This window comes from Xiphophorus hellerii, chromosome 22 (genome assembly GCF_003331165.1).
Source record: "Xiphophorus hellerii strain 12219 chromosome 22, Xiphophorus_hellerii-4.1, whole genome shotgun sequence".
In the NCBI taxonomy this organism is placed as follows: Eukaryota; Metazoa; Chordata; class Actinopteri; order Cyprinodontiformes; family Poeciliidae; genus Xiphophorus; species Xiphophorus hellerii.
Window position 1 is genome coordinate 2,718,334 of NC_045693.1, and position 25,277 is coordinate 2,743,610.

The 25,277-nt window shown below is 37.3% G+C and overlaps 2 protein-coding genes across 5 annotated transcripts in view; one reads left to right on the forward strand and one right to left on the reverse strand.

The window, feature by feature from the left end:
* plpp4 (phospholipid phosphatase 4) overlaps nucleotides 1-7,608 on the reverse strand; it is a 64,695-nt gene extending 57,087 nt beyond the window's left edge. The window contains exon 1 of the mRNA XM_032553787.1: nucleotides 7,166-7,608. Coding sequence (XP_032409678.1) covers nucleotides 7,166-7,254 — 89 coding nt within the window. The 5' untranslated portion in view covers nucleotides 7,255-7,608. The remainder of the gene's footprint in view (nucleotides 1-7,165) is intronic.
* A 13,823-nt stretch (nucleotides 7,609-21,431) lies between these two features.
* The window catches only part of cdh23 (cadherin-related 23), a 195,517-nt gene continuing 191,671 nt past the window's right edge, over nucleotides 21,432-25,277 (forward strand). Inside the window, exon 1 of one of the 4 annotated variants that reach the window (XM_032552273.1) lies at nucleotides 21,432-21,659. The gene's annotated coding sequence lies outside the window, so the exon portion shown is untranslated. The remainder of the gene's footprint in view (nucleotides 21,660-25,277) is intronic. The other 3 variants (XM_032552272.1, XM_032552270.1, XM_032552271.1) reach the window with 3 other exon arrangements.

Below are 25,277 nucleotides of genomic sequence, written 5' to 3' on the forward strand. Positions count from 1 at the left end.
CCGATAGTGAGGATTGAAATGCCGCGGCATCAGAGCGGTGACAGACTGATCTGTCGGGGAATCCCTGCTCCTGGTGTTTCCGTCAGCCGCTCAGTGCTTTCAGTCACAGATTCCTCCTGACATAAGAAGCTCTGCTTGTTCCGTCTGCTAATCTTTCCTCCACAGGCATCATCTGATGCTGCCGCTTTCCACACACCTGTCATACATCCTGTCATTGTTCTGGAGGATTCAGAACGAACAAAAACATTCTGTTCAAAAAATTAGAATGTTTTTTGAACAGTTTGGTTATTCAGTCACTCCATTCAGAGAGTGAATTTAATTAAATTCAATTTATGAAACTTTATTTGTCCCCAAGGGGGAATTTAAAGGCAAAAAGATAAACACAACCACTTAAGACACAACAATTATCTGAAAAACAGCACATTAAAACAAAGATCTAATCCAATCACCTACACCTCTAATATTTGAATAATTGTTACACAGCAAGTTTCCTGGAGCATTTCGTATTTACTTACTGTGGAACAAGTAGGCAACTTGTTCCACAGTAAGTTGTAGTGAGCACAAAGTTTCTAACAGGATATTTGAAAACTTTTCTTGATATAATTCATTTAAATTGTGTGATTCTCTGACACAGACCTCACCTTTAAGCAAAATCAATGAAGTTTCAACAGAGTCGAGGTCAGAGCTGAACAGTAGTCTGTTTTATCCAAAAACGTTTTGAGGGATTCTGTTTTAACAATCAGATTAAATAAGTTGAGTATTTTTTAAGAAAGAGGCTTAAACCTGTAATACTCCAGCAAATAAAATCCCCTGCTTCAAAATTTGCAAACATTTTCAGTTTTACAATTTTTAAAATTAAACGTGTTCACATTAGACCACAGTGACTAAAGATGTTTTTGGGGAACTCGAGTTCAGGTTGTCAAACTGTCAAGAACGGTGGTGATAGCATCAAACTGGCTGTGGACCAAAGTTGTAAATATTGTTCAGATTCCTCATTTAAAGCCCCAAATAAACAGAACATCGCTGCCAAGGAGGGACTTTAATATAAACCACTGACAGAAGTGTATTTTCTTCAGTCAATGCCTCATATTTTACATCATTTTCTGTTGTAAATGCTCATCTTGAAGTATTTTTCTCTTGCTGGGTTTGATTGGATTCCAGCTGGACTGATGCTTTAGAGAAACTAACAATGAAAAACTAACTATGCAGACAACAATGATTGTCTTTATCACAGGAAACAGCAGACTCACTTCTGGTCAGGATTCAGACTAAAGGGACGTGAATGAGAGTCAGCTGAGGTGAAACCTTTCTCAGCGTTCTGGGTCTGAAACCTCTGGGAACGATTCAGCCATCAGTCTCATTCTCCAGTCCCTGAACAATCACTTCATCACACACTGAAAGGCAGCATTTTTACCATCCTGAATTGAGTTTTTCTTTTTATGGAAATGAATTTTCGACACCTCTGGAAGACCGTCTCACTGCCTCCGTGTTTCTGTCTGTTTCTTTGTGTTTTATGGTTCGATCCAGCTGCATGCTGATTACCGAGGGAGGATTCTTTACTTCACATTAAAATTCCTCTGGCAAAGCAAATAGTGGGGTTTGATTATGAAGCTGTATAACACAGGTTGTAATGGGAGACTGCAGGGAGAGCAAATATGCAGCAGATAGCTGCTTGTGCATGTATAGCAAATTCACTTGTAATCACAGTTACTTCTGCAACGTAAAAAAGAGCAAATAAAGCAATATGAGCTTTATTGATTTTAATCTAGCTGCAGGTGGGATGTTTGCTGTAATAATAATGACTACAGATTTCTGGCACTGTGGTGATGTTGAACTTGTGTGGAAAAAACTTTTTTAAAGTTCAAGTTTTTCAGTTTTTACTATAATCGAATCAAAACTGACCTTATTTTTTACAAGTGGAAGCAATATTTTTCTTAGATTGGCATAGGTTGTTAGACTGACATATGGTGCATTATGTAATGCTGTAATTATTTTTAAGTACCATCACATGTCAAAAAATACTGATTTATTTAGTTGGCATCAACTTGATAACCATTTTTTGAAAAGCTATGTGGGTAAAACCACAAGGAAAGATTTAAAGAATTGAATCCACCCATTCATTCATGAATTAAACTGAAGGTGTTTATTAGGGTGGGAGTGGCAGGTGGGGCAACAATTTCTTTGTACTTTTTTTCTTACTTCTTTGTGAGTAAACCTGAGTCTGTATCCATGCTGCTGAAGTATTTCTGTAAATAACTGGATGGATCAGAGAGGTGAGTTTGATTCTGTGAGATGCAAACACAAACTCATCCTCTGCTTCGCTGGAGTCCAGCAGGGTTTTCATGCTGATATGCAAATATCACCGGTTTATCTGAGTGGTCCATGCTGCCGTCACATGAGCAGCGGCACACCGGGGTCTGAGGCAGACAGCTGGACACACTGCATGTCAGGTGAGTCTCTGGAGGGTTCAAACACAAAATGACTCCACTGAACCAAAGGAAGTCAAGTGGAATCTGGATGCACTTTCCTGCTGACAGACGCTGTTTTCATTGCAAATGTGTGTAAATCTTACAGCTGAAAAATCACCTCATCCTAGCACAAAAAACATTAGCAATAAAAATGTTTTTAAAATTGCTGCATTTCCATTAAGCTCATTTATTTTTCGTAATTTTAATTTGCACAGTTTTATGATCAATTAAAATGCAGCTAGTGATTGTTGCATGAATGCAGAGCAGACAGTAGACAGTAGTCCACACAATATTCTAGATGAATTCAAACTCGGGACATTTATGTTTGAATGATTCTAAACGGAGTATTACCCTATTATTCCTCCCAATTATTCTCCTCATTAAATGAGTCACACTGACTGGTTTCCTATAAATACAGAAATAAATATAAAACTGAGTTAGTGTGTGTGGAATAAACAGATCTATAACATCCGACTCACTTCAAAGAACCAGAAATCCCATCTGTAGGATGGATGATCAGACTCTTCCAGAGTGCCAGTACTCCCTCCAAAAATCATATTTTTCATCGAGCGCTGATGACGTGTCGTCCTCCCCTATTAGCAGTTTTCTTTAGTTTTATTAAGGAGAAGGCTCTCCTTCACCCTCCCCTTTATGTAAACCAACAGTGCTCTCGGTCCAAAGACTGACGCTCACGTCTCTGAACAAAGGTTTGCCATCGCATTGGACCGAGAGCTGCTGCTGTACGATAGAGGCTAATGTTCATCACAGCACAGAAATAAACATCAATAAACCCATTTTACCTGCTAATAACCTCAATCTGCACAGAGGTAATCATTCTCTTATGACAACATAATCTTATCACATTTCACATGCAGTACATGGAAGCAACAAATTATTTTCTTTACCACTGTCATTTTTAAAATAAAATAATCGATCAAAGCTTTTCTGTTGGCACATCATGAATTCTGTTTTGCTTTGTACGTTACGTAGAGGAACAGTTTGTTTCTTCCAGCCAGTCAGTCAATCAAGAAGCTTTTAGAAGCACAACAGAGTCCTCAGAGTGATTATAGGGTCTATTTTCTCTGAATCCGCTCTTGGACTAAAACAACATAACAACCTGCTGATTATTGTTGCCCAATGACCATTAAAGGCAGCATGCTTCTACATTTGTCAGCGATTTCATATGAAATTAGCTTAAATGGCTACATAGTGAAAATATGTACCTGTGAAAAGCAAATGAAAAAACCCAGAGCTCTGAGTAGATAATCTCATTTACACAAACGCTAACAGAAGTAGAATGAACTCCAGCCAAGAAGAGATTTTTTTTTGTTTTGTCTTGCATCAACCTCACAATCCTTTTTTTCTTTGCCTTTGACATTATTAAATGTCAAAGATCTGTTTTCATTTACATTTCAACTTTTGATTTAAATGCTATAAATCCAGGACTTCCTGAGCGTCCAGTCTGATGTGTTCCTGGTTAACCTGATGCCACAAACTACAGCGGAGTTAATGTGGAGAACACACCAGCTGCTTTTCAGAGTAAGAGCAATAGCTCTCTTTTCAACATAAGCTAACTGTTGCTAAAGGAAATAAAACATTGGCTCTCTTCCTGTGATTTTTGTATCTGAGCAGAACTAAGAATGCAAAATAGTATCTTAAGATCCTGCTCTGTTTAATCAAAACCAGGCACTGAGAAAATTACAGCAACTTGCAAGAGTGATCTCTGAATAAAAGATGATTTCCTAAACTAGAAGAGAAGTTATTCAATTTCAAGCATGCTTTGGTAAATGTTCACATTGGAGCGATATGTAAGGGAAGTAAGCGCATATGTCACACTGAAATTAAAATCCCATTGGAGATAAAAACCAATGAAGCTGCAGAGACACACAAATGTAACCATGACCTCTGAATCTTACATTTTTTATTTTACAACCTTTATTTTATTTTTTTCAATTTATGTGACAAACTAATAAAAACCTAAATTATAAAGCTGCAGGAGGAAACGTTTGAAAAGAAGAAGTTTTTAAGATGGGGCTTAATTGAGCTTCACAGGTGGAATAATTTGGTTAAATGTAATTATAAGTCCTGCACTCCACAAAGCTGTCTTTGATGGGAGAGAGGAAGAATGTTCTTGCTAAAAGAAATCCACAAGAAGTCAAGTCTGCAGTTTGTCTCAAGCCTCACCTAAAAATATTCCTGTCTAAATAAAATGTGACTAAAAGGTGAAAAATGAAAAGATGTTAACATTAAGACACGTTTTCATGTCTACGCCTGAGACCGGGTTAAAACTTTGTCTTTCAGTGACTAAAACATAGAGCCCAAACAAATTCATATGTATGAATGGTTTAGTCAAAGTAACAGCCTAAATCCAGTTAGGGATCTGTGCCAGATCAAAGTGGACAAAGACCATAAGTATTTTTTCAAGACGTAGCAAAACAAACATGAAGCTTCTCAGTTTCTCCTCTTTGACATCAAACTACGATGAACTACATGGCAGCTGTGCCTCTTAAATCCTGAGCTTTAACTGTTGTAAAGAAAACGACACCAGCTGATCCCAATTATCCTGCATGTACAACAGTTTCTGACGAGAGTCAAGAATGCAGTCTGCCACTCCTCACATCCACACAGTGTCAGCCTCACATCTGAGAGGATCCAGCTTCAATCGCTGCTGGCCAAAAAGACTCCAAAAGGCATAAATTAAAGACAGTAAATATAAATAAAGTAAAACATGCCAGATGTCTTTTATGTGGCATAGTTGTATAAAAAGTCATGTTTATGTGATCATAAAGAGAAAAAGCAGATAAGCCTGCGTTTGCTTTCTCTGTAGAAAAAGAAAATAAAACCTCTTGGTTACTCTGATCAAGGTCGTCATGACTGGAGCTTTTGTGGCAGGATGCAGCTCTGTGTTTATGATGGAGCCAATGAAAAATTACTTTTCATGTGACCCTCAGTACTGATCCATAAAACAAAGAAAAGCTCCAATAATTGTAAATCTCACCGGCTCAGATGCACAAACAAAAAGCTGAATGTTCGCCAGGAAACTCATCTGGGCTGCTTAACACTGACAGTAAATCAGCTGATGCTGAATATTAATGATCATGTAGAAGAGCAATGCAGGCAGAACAGCTGCATTCTGCAACTTTGAACAATTTTTTCTTTCCTGAGAAATAAAAAAAAGGATGTCTGCCTCATCTGTCTTCTGAGAGACATTTCTCTCTACTGTCTCCACATGCTTAATCAGGAGGTGGGGTTGCTGTAAAGTCATTGGTTCCCTTTGACAAATAACTTTTCACCCACTGCCATCCTTTTCTCTAATCATAGCAGAGGGACTGCTGGCTGTCTCCAGGCATCGATAAACGGGAGGGAGGTACTGAGGACAAATTGCAAATCCATGAAGGAGCAGTAAAGGAAAAAAGTATCTATGCTAATGCTCACTCACACCCAGGTTGAATGCATAGCAGACAGTATGTGAGTTTCTGGACCAAGGGAGGAACTCATTCCCTACAGAGAATAAAAGTATGCACAGAGACGACATCCAGACTGACCGGGATTGGAACCCATGACCTCCTTGCTGCAAGGCAGCAACATGTGGTTATCTTTTTATTTGCACCAAAGATTAACAAAGGATGTATCTGTGAAGAAGACCAAGGTCATTTGGAGTGATTGTTTTGACCATCCCAAGTCTGGAAAAGTTTAGAAACAATTTACTTCACAGTTCAGCACGTTTTCTCCAGGTTGTGTCTGTGGAGTATAGTTTCAATTAGACTGATTCCTAAAACAGCCCAGGATCCCAAACATCAGAAAATATCGACGTTTGTCTCCTGGGAGACGCGTTCAGGAGCTTCAATGAAGAAAGAACCAGGTGTGAAGACTCTTCTGTCCTTTGATCATTTATTCCACTTTATGAATTATATGCTTCATATTAGTCTTTAATTTATTGGTTTTAAATGTTTTACATTGTGTGCTATCAGTTTGCAAGGCAAGAAAAATCTATTTGTCTCCTATTGAATATCTTGAAATGAATGAATTCCATTGGATTTATTTTTGTCATATTTATATAAGCCTAGATTTGAATTTCAACTTGAGAGTACAATTATAGTGAATTTTAAAAATAAAGTCAATGTTAATGAACTGAACTGAGTTGAATTGAACTGAAACAAATTCAAGATGAATCATTAAAAAAAAAAAAAGAAACAGAAACCCGGAAAACAAACCTGATAAAAACGGACCAGATTCCTCAACGCAATAAAATTGTAATAATTTATTATTTTTAAAGGTTGCACCTCTCTGACATGAATCCTATATTCACTGCATCACACGAGCATCGGACTTGTTGAGGACAGTTATGAACCGCTCTAACCTCTTGCCAACAAAAGAAAAAACTGTTAAATGAAATGATTTTTAATGTAAATGTCATCAGATCTGTCCATGTCAGAGAATAAAACGCTGACTTTTTTTTCTTTTTTTTTTTTTTTTGGTGCAACCTGTTAACGCGCCGCCGCTGCTGCGCTGCGGGGATCCGTCCATGGTGCTGAACTGCGGGTTAACAAAGACCCAGAAACCTTCCGTGTGGCTGATCGATCTGAATGTTAGAGTTGAAATCCTACAGAAAATCTATTTGACCAGGTCCGCGGCAGAACTCACATTCTGTTTGTTTCGTTTGAGAGGAAACTCAGCTGCTCGAGGTTTTTACTCACGCAAAAACTCCGAAGAGCAGAACTCGGATCCCAATCTCCAAAGCCAGCTGCCGCATGTCTTTCCTCCGCTCTGTGGGCGAAACATTCATGGTTTTTGAGGAGGAACGAAAATGAATCCGTTAAGTGAAACGAACAAAGGCAGTCCCAGTCTGCGCTGCGGGTTCTTCACTTTTATAATCCGTGGAACCAGTCCTCCCAGAGGCGACGCTTCCTAATCACGCACGCCGCGCGTCTCCATCGCCGTTCGGTCACCTGAAGCAGCAATCTTTCCTTCAGCCTCAGTCTCTCTGCGGTTTGCTTTAGTATGACTCTGTTACTGGCTGCCAGCTCCTTGAACTGCTTTCTGTGGGTTGGAGTGTGGGGAGCGTGAGATATCAGGAAATATGGGAAACGGTTCAGGTGTTGGATGAAACTGAGCGGGAGTGAAGGAAGACCGGAAAGTAACGGGAGACTCTGAGCGTCACGCCTCTCTCTCTCTCTCTCTCTCTCTCTCTCTCTCTCTCTCTCTCGTTTTGCATTTCTTGGCTTTACTTTGACGGATCAAATGAACAGAAGTTTCAAACTTCGGACCTCTGACCAAAGAGTCCAATGAGAGACTTAAATTCAATCATTATGGAATTGAAGTCGGATCAATTTTGGTCTCTTATGACTGGAATAATAAAACAATAATTTTTAAAGACAAAATTTGAAAACACAAGTTGGAACTTATTGTTTAGATTTATAATTATCATGTTTCTTCATGTCAGCAGGTGTTGCACCTCTGGAATGACCTGAGGTCCAAAACCCAACCATGACATAAACGTAACAGGCTCAAAATCCAAATCTTCTAAATCATCTTTTTTTAGAGAACTCAACTGTTTGAGTGAAAGTGGTCAGAAACTATCATGACTTCTGCAGTGAGACAAATAAGAAGAGCTGAAGCAGAAAATGTTTTAAATGAATCATAAATAAAACAAAACCCAGAGAACCAGAAACTGTGGAGCAGAAGAGGAAGGAAACTAATAGACTTAAAACTGCGCAGTGAAATGGAAACTGAAAGTCACCGAATTGTGAACTGAGGGGAAATAACAGAGAAACTAACAAAACACTAAATGTTCTTACTAAAGTGAATGTTTGGTTTTCCATAAAACAAGTCAAATTAATCTGCATTGGAGACAGAGGAGGAAAAAAACAACCTACAAAAAACTTAAAGTGACCAGAAACACAAAGACTCCTGATCATCACAGGAGCTTCCTGATGGTTTGTCTTCACACCAGGAAAAATGGAGCAACATCAACATTAGTTAAGTTGACAGCAAATTTATGTTGTATAATTATTTTTGAAATGAAAAACGAACCATTCAAATCATTAATATCATTAAAAAATATTTAAAAAATTTAACGAGAGGTTGTAAACTTCTCACAGGAACATGAATAAGTAAGCAGCACTTTGAGGAACAAGGTTTACTTCTGGTCTCATCTTTTTTAAAGAGACACATCTGTTTAATATCCACCCCCTTATTAATAATGAAACACACTAAGTGAAGCAGAGATAAAGCAGAGATCTTTATCCCATGGTCCCAGTGGGTGATGATGACCAGAACTCAGCCAGAACAGCAGCTGGAGGAAGAATCAATCAAGGCTTGTTTTCTGGCTCAGGTGGTCAGCAGCCTGACACAAAGTATTACAGCAGGACATGAGAGAGGAGTCCAGCTGCCATTCCCGCCCAGCGCGTCCGGCCCACGGCGAGGCGTGGAGTTCCTCAGGGTCCGACCGGCCTGACTGAGACGAATGAGCGCAGGCAGCAGCAGAACCTGTCCAGATCCTCAGACACATGAATATTTTATCCACTCTTAAACTGACCTTCTCGCTTTAGCTGCCAGTCAAATGCAGTCTCCTGTCGGCGGGTGTGTGTGTGTGTGAGACTGAGGTGGGAAAAACTCCTGACCCAGAAACTTTCCTCTCTCCTTTCTGGGTCAAAGACCAGACAAGCAGAAAACTGACAAGTTTGGAAACTCTGTATTCTTGCTAACAAGACATCACAGCAACACTAAGATTAATGCACGAATGCACACATGCAGAAGAGATTTTGATCTTTTTCTTTGTTTCAAGCAGAGAAATGTTAAATGTGCCTGAAGTCTGCTCTGCTTCCTAATAAGAACACAGCAGAACAAGAGGAGACGTGAAGCGATGATGGGCTGGGAGGTGAACTCCAACTTCAAAGCTCTCTTCCAACCATCAGAATTTGGGGTTTTTAGGGAGTGTGGCATGTTTATTAGAAGCTATCCACACGGCTTCTTCAGGCCGCACATCAGTCACGAATAAGATGATTCACTCTGGTCAGACCCCCGGAGCGTCAGCACAGGATGGCAGAAACAATTACAGGAACGGCGCAGCAGAGGCATATCTTTCTTTGTTCTTTTCTGCAGCGGTGATTGTGAGTCACATTCCCCGAGGTTCTGTTTATTCTGCCAGGTTAGATATATGCTGCACTCTGACAAAGAAAAGCCCTTCAGCATCACAAATGTACAAAGTTGGTCTAATCGCCTCCACGCACTTGTGGCATTCGCCGTATTAGTTTGATCAGAGTGACTCACCGCGCTGCAGAGGAATCGTCCCGACTCTTCAGAAGCTTTAAGGTTCGGTTGACATCATTGTTCATTATAGTGGGATTAGTTTCAGCAAGAAAAACATCATGGTTTTAATAAAAAGATGTTTCAGGACCAAGGCAATATTCTCACATACAGATCCACTAAAGAAGATGAAATATTGATGCTGCTGAACAAATCTAATCACTGAACACCAGAAATCTGGATGAATTAGATCTGGCCATGAAGCAGAAATGTGTTATTGTTACAAAATCAATGCAATCCACAGCTTAAATAGAACAGACGATAATTCATATGTGTTATTTATTCTTTAATTCTTTGAGAATTTATGATTGGCTTTTAAAGATCATCAAAGCTGTATGTTTATCAGGTATGAAATTATTTCTACCAGGTTTGTGACTTCTTGCTCTATTTTACAAACATCCTTTTATGTAACAGATCAACACAAAGTTCCACCTATTTTCTTTAAAGTTGTTTTTTTTTTCAAATAAAAATATAAAAAGTATGATATGTATTCAGAAACTTTGGTTGATAATCCAAACTAAAGTCCAGTAGAATCAGTTCTCCCACCTGAGCTGTGTCTGGTGCTTCCTGTTCTATTTCTTGTTATTCTTGATGTGTGTTGAATATTTTGTATGAAACCTCTGGGGCCGTAACACAACCCTGAGGTTAAACTGCATGTGTTACCCAGCAACCCTGGATGGACTGAGGGTAATGTGGTCATTTTGTTTTCTCAAAGTGTGATGCTGTGATACAGGAAAGATGAAACACACACATTTAGCCCCATTTAACAGGAAGATCTGTTCTTCTTCTGCATATTGAACATATTCTATGTACAATACTTCATATCAAATACTTCAGGTATCACTAAGTAGCTGCAATGGCTGGAGCAGAAGGGATGAATCTGAATGTTTGCCACAATGTTCACGTTTCTCTGTCATGGTTTGCCACATAAAACCCCTCAAAATGGTAGCAGTAAATTCTTCTGTGTATTCAGGGCCATTTCACAGTAATGTTACACAACAAGCCAGATAAATAATGCAACAATAAACAGCAAATATTGTAAAGAAGATAAATATCAGAAGCAATAAATAACATGAATTCAAAAACATAATGAGAACAGGAGAGAAGCACAAACATTTTAATTCCATCACTTCTGCAGATCACATATAATTAACCCAAAATTGTTATTGAATTATTTTCATACATCAGGGTTTGCTGTTGTAATTTGATCAAACACAGAAAGGTTAAGAGATTATGAGTATTTTTAAAACGCATTGTGAAACCTGCAGTCTGAGGAAATGACTGATATCGTGAATAACTGGAGCCGGCTGGATAAATGAGTCAGTCAACACAATCAGATGTTTTCCTCCATGTTCTGAAATGTTACAGAGATACAAGGAGATGCCAGGTTTCTGCCTGACAGCAGCAATATATTTCAATTATTCTTGAATAATTGTCAGACTATTCTACAATCAGTAAAATTGCACCAAGATGCACGTTTTCACATTTTACAACGCTGACGAAATCATGAATAATAACAAATGTTGTAACCTGACAAAATTAATTGATCCAGTAATTAATTTACAGTTCGATATCTAATTTTGCTTGAGGTTAAAGATTAAATTAAAGCATAATCTGCTCACGTAAACTAGGAATTTAAAAATAGTTTTGCTTTTTATTCTCCTCGACCTAAAATTCTCAACAAATTGAATTAGAACAAGTAAAAACTTATTCCTGTGAAGTGAGAATAATTCAGTTGAAGGCTACTGTCTGATGACGTTGTTCTATTTTTATTTTTGCATGTTGAATCCCGCATTGCTTTGCTCCTTGACTGTCTGTTAAGGCTGTTACTAAGCGCTCCTGTGAGGCCTAGTTAAAGCACTGAAGAGCTTCAGCAGCATGCTGACAGTGAGCCACAGAACATGTTAAATAGTCTGTATTTTGGCACCAGAGTCTCTTTTAATCATTGTCCAGCAGTTCAGTTTCTGCAGCCACACAATCAATAAGCCGGTTAGTGCAGATGTAATACTTCACAGCCGCCCAGCTCCAACTTCACTTACAGTGATATCTGCTGTCTTGGTTTGGGTACAGTAGTAATTAGGAGGTGAATTATTTCATTAGGTTCTTACTGGCACAATGCTGCCACTCTGCAGTTTATTGAGAGGACAGTGGATGATTCCATTTACTAAGCAAAGGTCATTAAATTGTATTAAGCAGAGAAAAGTGTGGCTTAAAGCTGATTGTTTAACTTTAACAGATCTGAGTTTCAGAAAATTTAAAAGTTTGACTAACACTTTAATAACTTTACATAAACCTTGGAGATTTAATAAAAGATAGCAGATAATGTCAGTTGACTATGGCTATGCTTAAATTAAAAAGTCATAAATTCAATATTTCTTGAAGCGTGTCATGGGTATATTTGTCTGTGAGATTAAATCTATTGATTAGCAGCAGTGAAAAGAACAAAAAGAGGCAAAAAGAAAGAGAGACCTTAAAGAGGAGGCCCTGATGGTTCCTGAGCAGAAAGATTAACTCATAACTTCACCGGTCATGTCATAAAATTGACAAAAATTTCTGTTTAGAAAGGCAGTTTTTCATGTTTTAAAGAGAATCAGTCAGTTGCATTTTGGTAAGTATTGTTTAGAGAAAAGATTATTAAGCGAAATATAGAATTAATGTCAGGAATGTATTTGAAATTTTCACAAACAGGCAGTGAAAATCATCTACATGACTGACTCTTTCCTCTGGTCGTAATTAGATCCAGTTTCTGAGCTTCGCTGAGCCGCCATGTCACTTAGAGTTCAAATCTTGTCATTGATTAATGTCTGAAATATATGAGAATTTGGGCATCATTCCTCAATCCTTCTTTCGAACAATGGCTGGAGAACATCCATCGATTTACCCCTGAAGCACTCTGTCTTGTAAAATAAAGAACATTTATTGATTTATTCAAGGTCCCACTTAGTTTTCTGAATTCCCAACCTCCCATTCGTGACTAATTCCATCATTTTTTCCATAACTCAGATATTTTCTCTCTCTGCAGCAGGCTTTTTGGAGCTTTTTGGAGCTTTTTGGAGCTTTTTGGAGCATGTCACCATAATGTTTGAACCAAGCTGAAGACAGACCATTAAAACAAGCTGAGAAGGAGGATTACAGCAGGCATTACTCTGACCACAGTTTCCAGTATTATTAAAAGTAAAGAGTGCAGGAGTCTGTAGCCTTTCTTCCATAATGTCGATACAAGAGGAGATGCAGGCTGATCAATCAGATAGAGAGCAAAGGAAGAAATAAAGATAAGAAAGTCAACCAAACCTTCCAGTCTGAATCCCTCAGTCAGCTGATGATGCTCTATAATGTATTTTGAAATATAAAGATGTTATGAAGACCCAGGAGGCCACAGGAGGAGAATACACAAAAAGCTAAAAATTAATACATTGATTTTTTTCCCTTGTCACTTTATTTTGTTTAATTATATAAAATATTCACTTTAATAAATCATTTAAAAGCAAAGCCTGATTTGCAGCAAATATGGAATAAACAATGAGGGATGAAATCTATTTATTATTCAGTTTTTCAGAGACAGTGATCTTTTGTTTTTGGTTTAACTGTGAAAGGTTACCAGCAGCGCACCGCATTTATAAATTATTTGGTGAAATTTCATATGCAAGACTTGGTTATATTTCATGAAGCACTGCAGGTTTGAATTATCTGAAATTAACGTTTCTGAGCCTGATTACTTCTCTTGACTGAACAAGAAAAGGTGAGTCACGCAGCTGGAAGAGCAGAATAAAATACAGTATGTCACTTTGTTTGCTTTTTGATCAGTTTGACTAAAATGTTTCAGTAGAACAATTATAATTCTCCAAAAGGGTTCAAGCGGAAAAAGTAACTTAAATTGTATGTATAAAGCAAATCTTAAGATAAAAATCTCTAATTTCTACAAAAAAATATACAAAAACGTAAAAGCACGCATTAAGACATAATCTGACAAAATAAAGCTTAAAAATTTACTTTTTTTTCTTCTTACAAACAAAAGGACAGCTTCCAGAATGTGTGGGTTTGTGAAAAAGCTCTGCCTGCTTTCCACGGCCAGAGGTTTTGTGTAATTCTACACCTTCAGCTTTCCTGTCATTTTGCTGCTGGTTCACCTGAATTTCCCCAATGAGGGACAATGAAGGTTATTTATTTTCTTTACTTCTTTTCTTTTTTTCCCTTTTGTCTTCTCTTTTCTATTTAAATTTGTGGTTATCTAATTAACTGAACAATGTCCTCATTCACAGCTGAGCCGTGCTACATTTTACAACTTCCTGCAAAAGGTCAGCAGTGACACTTTTATCCATCAGCCTCATTTTACATTTTTAGCTGGAGAACAGCATCTCTATGCAGAACTGTTTGCTTTAATGCATGCATAAGGTGCCTGAAACCCTGATGACTCAACCTAAACACTTCATAAAAAACACAATCTAACACATAAACTGCATATGCAAATGCTCAGTTTAACAATGAAATAACCAGGAAGCCATTGTCTTCCTGATATCTCACTCCTCCCCAATATTTTCTCTTTCATGAGCATCATGCTCAGTTCCAAAATCAGATATTCTTCAAATAAAACCTCATTAATGAACATATATGTACAGAAATGTTGATAGAGGCAAAAGAAAACCTTAAAACAGCCTCTCTGAATGGATTGGATTTACAGAAGTGTGTATCTGATCCAGCTCCTTGGTGACAGTGAAACTCCATTAAAAGTGGGACGCTGCAGCATGTGTAATTAAGTAAGAGAGGAAGAGAACGGGAGGAGCATCAAACGCAGACTGCTATTCTCTTTGTGCGACTTTCGTCCTCTGAGCAAATTACGCTCTCTATGATCATGCCATGCCGCTCTCTCTAATTTCATTTTAATAAGATTCCACGAAATAAGTCAGTGTGTACAATCTTCCTTGTAATTCAGCCCATTTGTTATTGTCTCCATGAGCCAACCAAGATATTTTCTCTGCTGCATTGTTCTTAGTGTGACTAGTTCCCATTAAACCAAGCATATGACAGGCAAATGTTACAGGAACATCTGGGACATCTGGCCAGTTCCAAGAATCATAAGAACGGATTTAAAATGACATTTATTTGATAGGATGTGCTTGTAACAGTTTTTGTTCATAAAGCAAAATATCATGACTTTGTGACCTTGTCAGTCCCTAAAGTTTAAAACCTTACAAACTTTGGTAATTATGTTTCCCATAGGAACCATCGGTTTATTTTTTTTCTGATCTTGATATTTGCTTTGATGATCAGAAACATTCAAGTGAGCCAAAAAAGCAAAAACTTGTAATCTGTGAAGGGTTAAATACATTTTCCCGTTCCTATGTAATCCTTAGCTGTCATATTCTGAGTTTGATTAGGGGGATAGCATTTTTATTTCAAATCTATAATTCAGTATACTGTCAGTCATAAAGCGGTTGTCGTTTGCTTCTGAGACGTCTACATGATATCATCATGTGTCGATGTTTTGTGTTTGCCTCAGCATGGCTGCATGACGCGTCAGGCATTGTGAACTCTGGCAGCTTAGGAAGGAAATCGTCACAGTTCGTCACTGAATCCGTCTCTGAGACAACAAGCTGCTACAGCTCAGCTCACTCTCCATTCTTTTCACTGATCCCCATCCGTATCACACCTACCTATCAGAATATGTTTGTTTTCTGGTAAAGAACAGACAATCTGGCTTCTTTCTGCAGTGACAACAGTTTGTTTGATTTGTAAAGCCTGCAGCTCATGTAGAGTGAGCGGTGCTGTTATCGTCAAGCTGTTGAGAATGATTTTGTGTTAGGGATCCACCAGCAACAGGTATGCATGTTAACCTTGGCCAGCAATTGTCTCTGTGTTCACAGCCGCCCAGAGAGGCTGCGGGGAAAGTGCCAGTGTAATCGTCTGAGACTTCTCATCATTTTCCCATTTTGGCAGCAGCTTCTTCCAGAGGGCAGCTGGGAAGTCATTAGCAAACAAGCACTTTCCTCAAAACACAGAAGGAGCTTTCTAACACAGTGTGAGAAAATGCAACAGCTCAAGGTCACAGAGCGGTTCCAGGGGTACCTTTGACTAAGACACTGATCAGCTTGTTCTGCATTCAAAACGTTACCATGAATAATGAAAAGGGGAATTCTGGAAAACTGCTTCTGCATCTTATTTATAATTTCTGTTTGGAAAGATTGGAGAAAATATCTCTATTACTTCTTACAAAATAACATTGTCCAAGACATGTCAGAGAAACTACAACATGTTTCAGTGATAAACATGACTACACACTTATTAGCATAGCCTTCAGTTTAATAAGAAAAGGCGACTACAAACCTGAAAGATGATTAAAAAATAAAAAACTAAAATGTGGACATGTAAAAAAAAACGAGAAAGAAAAATTGCATTTCTTTCTACAAGAGGAGCAAATCATTTAGTTTCCTGGTGACAATAGCTGGAGAAGTGTGATCATTACTTCATTGTTTGGTCTTTCTGTTGAAATTTATCAGAAACAAAGAACTGATCTGTGATCCAACAATGGCAGCACGCAAGAACTACAGCAAACCTGACTTTCTTCATTTTGCACAATGTAGCAAGGTGCCTGGGTTTAACTAAATAATGCTGTCACATTGTTACTGAAACTGAAACTGCTATGTGCCACTTAGAGACTACAGAATCAACACAACTGCTTCAATAAACTTGCATCGTTACTCTTAGTCATCATATGCTGTGTAGACGCTGTGCACTAAAGATCCTCCTAACTTCAGATGCAGGTTTACATCTTGCAGACCTTCTTCTTACAATCTGCACAGGTAGGCTGTTTGTCTCATGTAGACAACTTGCAGCTCTAACCAGAGATTCCTGTTGTTGTCTTCATGTTTCTGTCAGGCTGCCTTTTCATCTGGTGTTTTTTAATAATCATGTTGAACAATCCAGTTTCAGTAATGTTATTGCTCTGTGTTTTCTCACAGGATAAGCGTCTACCTTCACTGTGTCATGATAATTTAGCTTGTTGGTTATTGTATGTTCTTCTTCTGACTGATACATTTGTATTGTGAGATTATCTCTGATCATCTGTGACATCTTTTGAAACAATGTATTTAGCTATAGGAGACAAATATCAAGAAAATCATATTAAGACAATTGAACTATTAAACTATTTGACTGTAACACGCGGCAGGTGTTTGTGCAGAAAGATTTATTGTAGGTTTAATTCAAGTAGCAACTATTTCACACAACAACAACATTATTTGTCACTTTTGTTTTTCTAGCCCACAGCAAAGAGAGACGAAGTACAAACCATACTGATGGGTTAGCATTTAGCAAAAACTCTGCTGCAATACTGATGTTAGATCTTTTTTCATGTAAATAATAATGCTGCGTAATGTTGCTGCAGCAACAGAATGGTGTTTCTTCATTGACAAACTCTGACTGGTAACAGAACATTTTATCTTGGTAGCTGGCTGAAACATTTCATGGGAATGGGTTATTTACAAATAACTATAGCTGTGTTATTTAGGTCATAACTTAAAAATAAAAAAATAAAAAATACCATGTTTTTTTAGATCAAACTGATTTATTAGATTTTAAAAAGATCACTTTAATGAGACTTTTACAAACAAAACTGAAGAGAAGAGAGAGGCAGGAGAGATGAAGAGAGAGAAAGACAAATGAAACTCCAGCAGAGGTGGAGACGGGAACAGGAGGAGGTTATTACATAGTTATGGAGCAGAGTTATTGCATTTCACCGCAGTAAAAAATAAACCTTGTAATACAGGAAAATACTTATTAGAAGTTTACAATGTAATCAGTATCTATGATGTTTTACGGCTGCTATTAAAATAAATGGATAAAATGAATGGTTTCCTAGGCTGTGACGCCAAGGTTTGTAAATTTCTCTCTCCTAATAATATCCATTCCTGAATAACTACAGAAGCAATGCAGCTGAGGCAAATAATGCAGATCACTGGGCTGATCAGGCCTGGCTCACATTTTAAAACAAGTTCAAAATGCTAATGACTAAATTAAAAAGAAAAGCTGCCAAAGTTTGATGATGTCAAACAAAATACCAAAGTCACAGAACTACACTTTATCCGCTGTTTGCTTTAAAGCTTCATTAGGTGATGACTCACAAAGACAATTTACTTGATGATGCGTGAAGCTGCATTTACAGCTTTTATCAAATGCTATTTGCTACATGTTTGTTATTCCAGGTGTGACAAAACGAAGCTGATTCACTGCTGCACGGAAACTCGATGCCAAGAAAAGGTGCTGCAAATGTAGGTTGTTTTATAATCTTTGAAACAGGATTTGGAATGAATCTAATAATATTGTCTTAGAACAGCCATGTCCAAACTTTTAACCACATGCAGCTTTAATTATTAGAAGACTTTAATTAGCCTGTGTCTCTTTGAAAGGCATCAAATACTTGAAACTTTTACTAGAAGGTTTGTTTTAACTGAATAAACCTCAAAACTCAAGCTGGAAAACCAAATTTGTGCCATGTTGTATGGCTGTTGAGGGCCACATAAAATCACTAAAAGGGTCTCAAATGGCCGTAGAGCCAGACTTTGGACACCATCATCTAAGAAGATTATTCAAAAGTGACATTTCATCATTTAGAAAGATTATTAGCCACATTTAGCTTCAAAACTTTGATTTATTCTACTGGCAAAAGATAGTAGACTTCATTAGACTTCATTCCTTTATGTGTGAAGTACATTATATTTTACTGACAATGTAAATGTACAATTGTGTGACAGGACTAGCAACAAAAGTTAAAAAAATCTTAAATTTCTCACAAGCTTTATTTCAATCGTATGTAAATGAGGCACCATTCAGTATCTTTGTGATAAACAGGCATTTTATGTGAAATTTTGTTGCATTTTATTACGTGAATTTATATGTAAATTCACGTTGATTTCTACGACGTGAAATCGTAGAAATCGATGATTTCTACTGTAGACTGAAGTTCTGCTTTTCCTTAAGACTTTAATTCTGCAACAGGTATATCTAATGTGTTGCTTGTTATTTGTGTCTTTTGAAATGCAAAGTTAGTGGCACACACACACACTGATCACAATCAGAGTGCTTAAAACTGTTAACCAGTGATGGGCCACATTTCTGTCAGTTGCTTTCTTGTTTTCGAACAAGTGAAAGAAAATGTTTGTTGGGAAAGAAAAACAAGATTGTAACCAGACCAATAATTAACGCTGTGGAAAAAAGAATAGAAAATAACCCAACTTTGTGTTTGACTTTAATACGACCTTGCTATGCCATACTAGTATGTCTTTAGATGCTGTAGAATAAACAATGGAATGCACAGCTGTAGTTGTTTAAAATGTCCACTAGAGGGAAGCAAAACATAATTTTGATTAGGAGATAGACATGGTATATACTCAGATTAGTTTCTGACTGCTAGCTGAAGCTAAATGTTACATTAGCCGAGTGCATCACTGTGAACAAACCCAGAATGGAAGCAGCATGTTTAGTGAACAGGACTTCTTGCTGTTATGCAAAAGCAGTTGATCCCAGCAGCCGTAGATCAGTGATTTGTGAGATGGCTCCCAGAAGGACACTTATTGCTTTTGTCTCAGGTGTACTGAGTGTTTATCAGAATGACTCAGCACACTGACATGTTGGTATTATCACACCTGTCAGCTGCAGTTTGTGTCACAGAAACCTTACAAAGTTACTTTAAACCAAAGTTATTTATGATCAGCCTCAGCCAATGAATCTGAGACAGACAAAAATCATGTTTTCCACAACGTTTGATGCTTCAACGTTGTGAGATGAGATTTTTTTCTATGCTATACTAGAGCATAATATAAATGCTTAGTAAAGCTTTTTCAGTGAAACTTTGAGCTTCAATTTTGAAAGTGTTGACCTTTATTTTTCAGGATTTCTGCACTGTAGAACCAAAAAGCTATTTCTGGTTTACATCTTGAGTGCCTGGGACCAGTTCTTTATCAGAGCTTGAAGGTTGTAACCACTGTTTGTTTTCTTAATATCCATTTGCTTGAAAGAGTTGGCTAAACTCTTCATGGAAAAAGAAATCTGGCCATGATTCAAATTTTTTATATTTTGAGCCAAGTTATAATTTTTGCCTCATGACACGGTGCTCTTTGCTCCATCTGGTTCTGGAAAAAAAAAGTTTTATCACCAAACTGCTTTTGGGTTGATGGCTAAAGTCACTCTGATGGTTTGATGCTGGTTGCTTTGGAGAGGCAACCCAGCAGATGGATGGTCTCAGGATGCTTTTGCTCTTGGCACCAAACAAGATTCAACTTTTCTTCTCAGTTTTACAGTTTTCTCACTCTAAAGGAGCTTCAGTGAAAATCACATTTCTCTCAGTCCCACAGTCCAACCCTTGTACTTCATGGAGAATGTCAGTCTGTCCTGATGTACTTCTTGGACAGAAGTGGATCTTTTCTGGTTTTCTTAGTCTGTGCAGAAAAAAACACAACTGACCAAAACTGAATTTGTGTTCTCAGTGATTGGTTGAGACGTTTTAAATGGTTAAACTGCAACATGACTTTCATCTGGCACAGGTAATAACAATAATAATAATAATAATAATAATAATAATAATAAAATACTCCATATATATATTCTCAGAATCTTGTATAGAAGAATCCAGACTATCCATTCAAAGGATTTTCTGCCAACATCTTGGTACCAGATGCTACACCACACCTTCAGGGGTTTATGGAAATGATTGTGTTACACTGAGAGGTGTGGTGTGGAAGAAACAAAACTCCTCAAAGTTGGCTGTAGCATAAACAAAGGTGGTTTATTAGGCCTCCTTCAGCACAGCATGGCTCACAGACAAGACAAAATGACATCTTCTCAAGCTTTCTTCCCCCTCTTTTGGCTCAGCCAACAGTCCTCTTATATACTGTTGTCCCCACCTTCTCCATTAACTGCCCAGCCAATGAAAGTCCGGCAAACATGGGCCTTTCTATAAAAGAGCTGGGTTTGAGGCGGGCCTCCTCTTTGGTAGGTTCCAAGATGGCCGCTACAAGGACACACCCAAAAGGTAACAAACATTTCACAAACAAAAGGATCACATACACATTCTAGAATTTAAATGTTACAGAAAATATTATTGCTTCTTAACAGATTGATTGGTCAGAGATTATTTAGCAGGAAAATAAGATGAAAACAAGACTGGGCAGGTGGTCATAATGTTATACACTGATGGATGTTCATGGGCTTTCACAAAAGCATCTGAACATGGAATTGTTTTCCTCTTTCAAAATATCATGGATGTAGCAAATTAATGCAGAAAACGAACTGATGGTAATTTTGATTTCATCCGCTAGGTGGTGGAAGAGCACCGCTTATCCTCACATCCACGAGCTGTTGGATTTAATCATAGATTTTAAATTAAATTTGTTCAATACACGGGCTCATGATCTTATTTGGTTGGCTGTCTAATAGATCTTTTTCATCACACTCAACCTTTTGTGAAGTTTGAGGATCTGGACATAGTGATTCAAATATTTGCAGTAAAGGTTGTATTTACAATTTCTTTTAGGCACGTGGGTCAAAATTCTAGGACACAAATGAAGAAAGTGAGGCTCAAATTTCTTTTGGAGAATCGTTTTATTATTTCGGCTGACTGGAGCTCAGCTGCAGGAGCTGGAGAGGAAAGAGACTTTATCCTGGTTTAAGAGAAAAGACGTGGGAAGCTCCAGAGGGAACGGGCTTCAGGAGCGGTAACTCTGTAACACCGGAGTGAAATTTGCAGTCACCAGGGCGGCGGTGGTGACAGAGTAAAGGGAGAAGGGAGAGAGGCAGAGAGGGAGAGGGGAGCAGATACTTGGGAACGCATCGCAGCAGGACAGACAGTCGACTCTGAAGGCGCTCAGCCGGCGACGGAGACGGAGGAGGAAGGTAGGACAGCCTGATAACGACCCGACCATCCCGCAGAGTTGGAGAATGTAGGAAAAGTTAGAGGCATGACCGGAAAGGCGCAGCATTTATGGTCCGGTTAAGCTCGGCGTAATTGATGACTTTTTGTGTTGCTCAGCTGTAGTTCCATTTCTATTTTGGTATTGTGGTGTGTGTGTGTGTGTGTGTGTGTGTGTTCAGAGCTTGAGCATTATTAATAGTTACTTTATCAATAAAAGCCTTTTTTATGCGGCGATAATCCAAAGAAATTGGACTGAAGGAAAATAGAATAAAATCGCTCTGGCGTTTTTATTCTATCCATCCGTCTAGTCTGTTCAGTGATCGATTTAAAACACAAATTCCTTCAAATCTATTTTAATATTAAGTGTGAAATATGAGTTGCTTTGCGTGTTTGCTCAGAGGTGTCAGGTGTGCAGCGTTAGCTCAGGTAGCTGAGTGGGGAGTCCAGGTGTCTGTACGGAGGGCCAAAAGAGCCACAATACTTAATACAATATTTTATTTATGTGATTACTAAAAATACAAATGTATTAAATAAATAAATGCATGTGCATATGTAATTATTAATTATGTCAATATGAATAAAAAGTAAATTTAAAAGGGGAAAAGTACAAAGCAAAATAATTCTATTCATTGATGTCTAAATATGTATTTTTAAAGTCAGTGTATATTTTATGCCTCCATTGTGTGTTTGAAAAATACATTCCCATATAATTATTTACATCTCTATTTATTTTATCATGCCACCATGAACTGATCTAAACTCTTGGGTTTGCTGTTAGGCCCTGACTTCTGATTTGCCATCCTGAATACCAGCTAACCTGCAGACCAATCACCTTGTCCATTGCAAAATTAGCCCCACCCACAAGATTCATGATTTGTTGTGAATAATAATCAGTGTATGGAAATTTTTAATTTTATTTGTGTCTTTAAGGACACCCAAGACTACTTCAGGGAGCAAACACAAGAAACATTTATAAAATTGAAATATTGAAACAATATACAAAAGATTACAAGATCAAGAAGTTATTCACGCATGAATTTATTGTATTTATTTTTGTTCATTTAATTGATGTTGATGATCACATGCAGCATTTATAAAAGGAATTCCAAATTTCTTAGGATTGTGGCACTCCTGGGGCTCCATACTTCTGGGTAGTGCCTTGACAACCACTTATTTATTCATGTGTCACCTGAACTCAACTGACATCAGCTCAAAGGAGAATACTGAACACCTGAACAGTTTTATTGTTTGCATGGTTTACAACAGGCTACATGTGTTTCAATTGTAACCAAACTGTAGAGTGATACAACATGGACTTATTATTATTTGACTTTATTCACTGAATAACAACTTACATTTGAATAATAGATAATATTTAACATTTTGATGCTTTGCAACAAATTTATGCTTAATCTTTATGGTTTGAGCTCTTTTCTGTGTTCTGTGGGGAGAAGCAGGACATAAATTCTACTTATTTCTGAAATCTTATTTTTTCAACTTAATGTCTGCCATCTGCATAGATTAATAGTTTCCAGTTCAGCAATTTAAAGGACATAAACCATACAATAATATTTGCAGTCAGATGTCGCCTATAAACAGCAGCACAGAATGTACCACATCCATAAATCAGCCTCAACATCGCAGAGGAAGAAAATGTTACAAAACAGCATTAAGCGCAGATTTCTTCCTTCTTATTTAGAAATAAATACAGCAAACATGTAATGTATTGTTATTTTTGTTAATATTTACATAAAGGTAAAATTAAACTTCAGCCAACATTATGTGTTATAAAAGTTATATATTTGCTAAAGAGTTTCTTCTATTTAAAAATTAACAACATTTATATTACCGTACTCTATTTTTAAGATAATGAATAAATCTATAAATGGTAGAAAAAAATCTTACTAATATTTTCAAAACAAACAGATTATTAAACCTTTGACTGTTTACTGAAAGTAAAATGCGTCAGTGTCTTAACAAGCCCACGCGCATAATATAGAATTTAATATTACTCTTTGTTGTTATGGCAACTTAAGGCCATAAAATGAAAACATTAATGAGAGTCTAATAGTTGTTGCTCCTCTTTTATTGCCAGCTTCTATTGTAGCATTTCAATCAGTTAAATAATTTATTCATGAATCCAAAGTCATGAATAAGATTCAAACTTTAGCACACCGTTGGTTTACTAATGCTAATTAATTACAATATAACTTAAGGCAAAATTATGTTAATGCTAACCCTCATACATTTAACATTGTGAAAGTAAGAAACTGAGACAATAGTACCTATACTTCATAATAAAATTACTCCAGCAAAAGTAATAAGTACAATATAGTAAAATACTCCTAAAAGTACATATTTTCCAAAAAGATACTCAAGTAAACATAACTAGTTACTTCCCAACTCTGCTGCTTGGCGTAGGAGGTAAAAAAAACATGCTGAACACACCATCCCTACACTAAAACACGGTGGTGGCAGCATCATGTTGTGGAGATTGTTTGTTTTAGCAAAACTTTTGAGCTTTTTTAGAGGGGATGAGAACTCAGATGGAGCTAAATACAGCAGAGGTAAATCTATTAGAGGCTGAGAAAGACTTGGACTGGAGGGAAGTTCATCATTCAGGACCCTGAACGCATCACCGTTAGAACAGTGATGAGTTTGTAGACCTGCCGTCTCTTCTCCTGTTTTAACAGATTTAATTTCAAATTTATATTTATGCTCAATGTTGTCCATCTTTGTCTTCATGTGAATGTTTCACACCTGTTACCTCTTCAAGATGGAAAACTTGAGAGTTTTCTAGTTTTCATACACATATAGAAAATTTTACTTTAAAATAATATGAATTAAAATAGTCATCTAATTGTAATATATTTGTGATAAAATGCTTTAGGTTCTTTGTTTTGGAAGTCATGTTTCTGGCAGTTTGTCCTCTCAGAGCCTCTGTCAATCTAAATTCATTCAGAAACAAGACGGTTGGAGAAAACCCTCCTGAAACGGAGAGCCCATTTTTAGCAGACGCCTTGACTGACAGGCTCAAATGGAACTCAATAAGAAGGATCGAGAAATGAATTGCAGATACAGTAACTCCTCAGGACTGTCATCTGAAGTTTCACACTCGAAGCAGAGCATCAGGACGGCTGTTATGTAAAGATGAAAAACTGTAAACTTATGGAGAAAAATGAGTATGAAGTAAATAAAGAACTGAAAGCTGATAAATATTTCAAGGAAGAATCGGTTTCTCACCAAACTGTTAGAATAGCTATAATTCAGGAAGTACGTAATGATTGAAAACTGATCTGTAAATCCTCTGCAACAATGTTTAGGTTTATTTGAATAATAAACCTTGTTATTGTTCAACCAGATTTTTAGATTTTGTTGATTTACTTACACTTTTTCCTGAACTTTATTTGCTATGTGAGGAAATGATGACTATTTATAGAAACAAGGTGTACTTGAGTTTGTATAAATAGTTTATTAATTCATGTTAAGTAGAGTAGCATTTATCAGAGAGTCACGCTTTGTGCACATTCACCAGGGTTATCAGTACTATAATACAGTTTAGTAGCCTGACTGTATGATAAACACACAGAATGGATTCT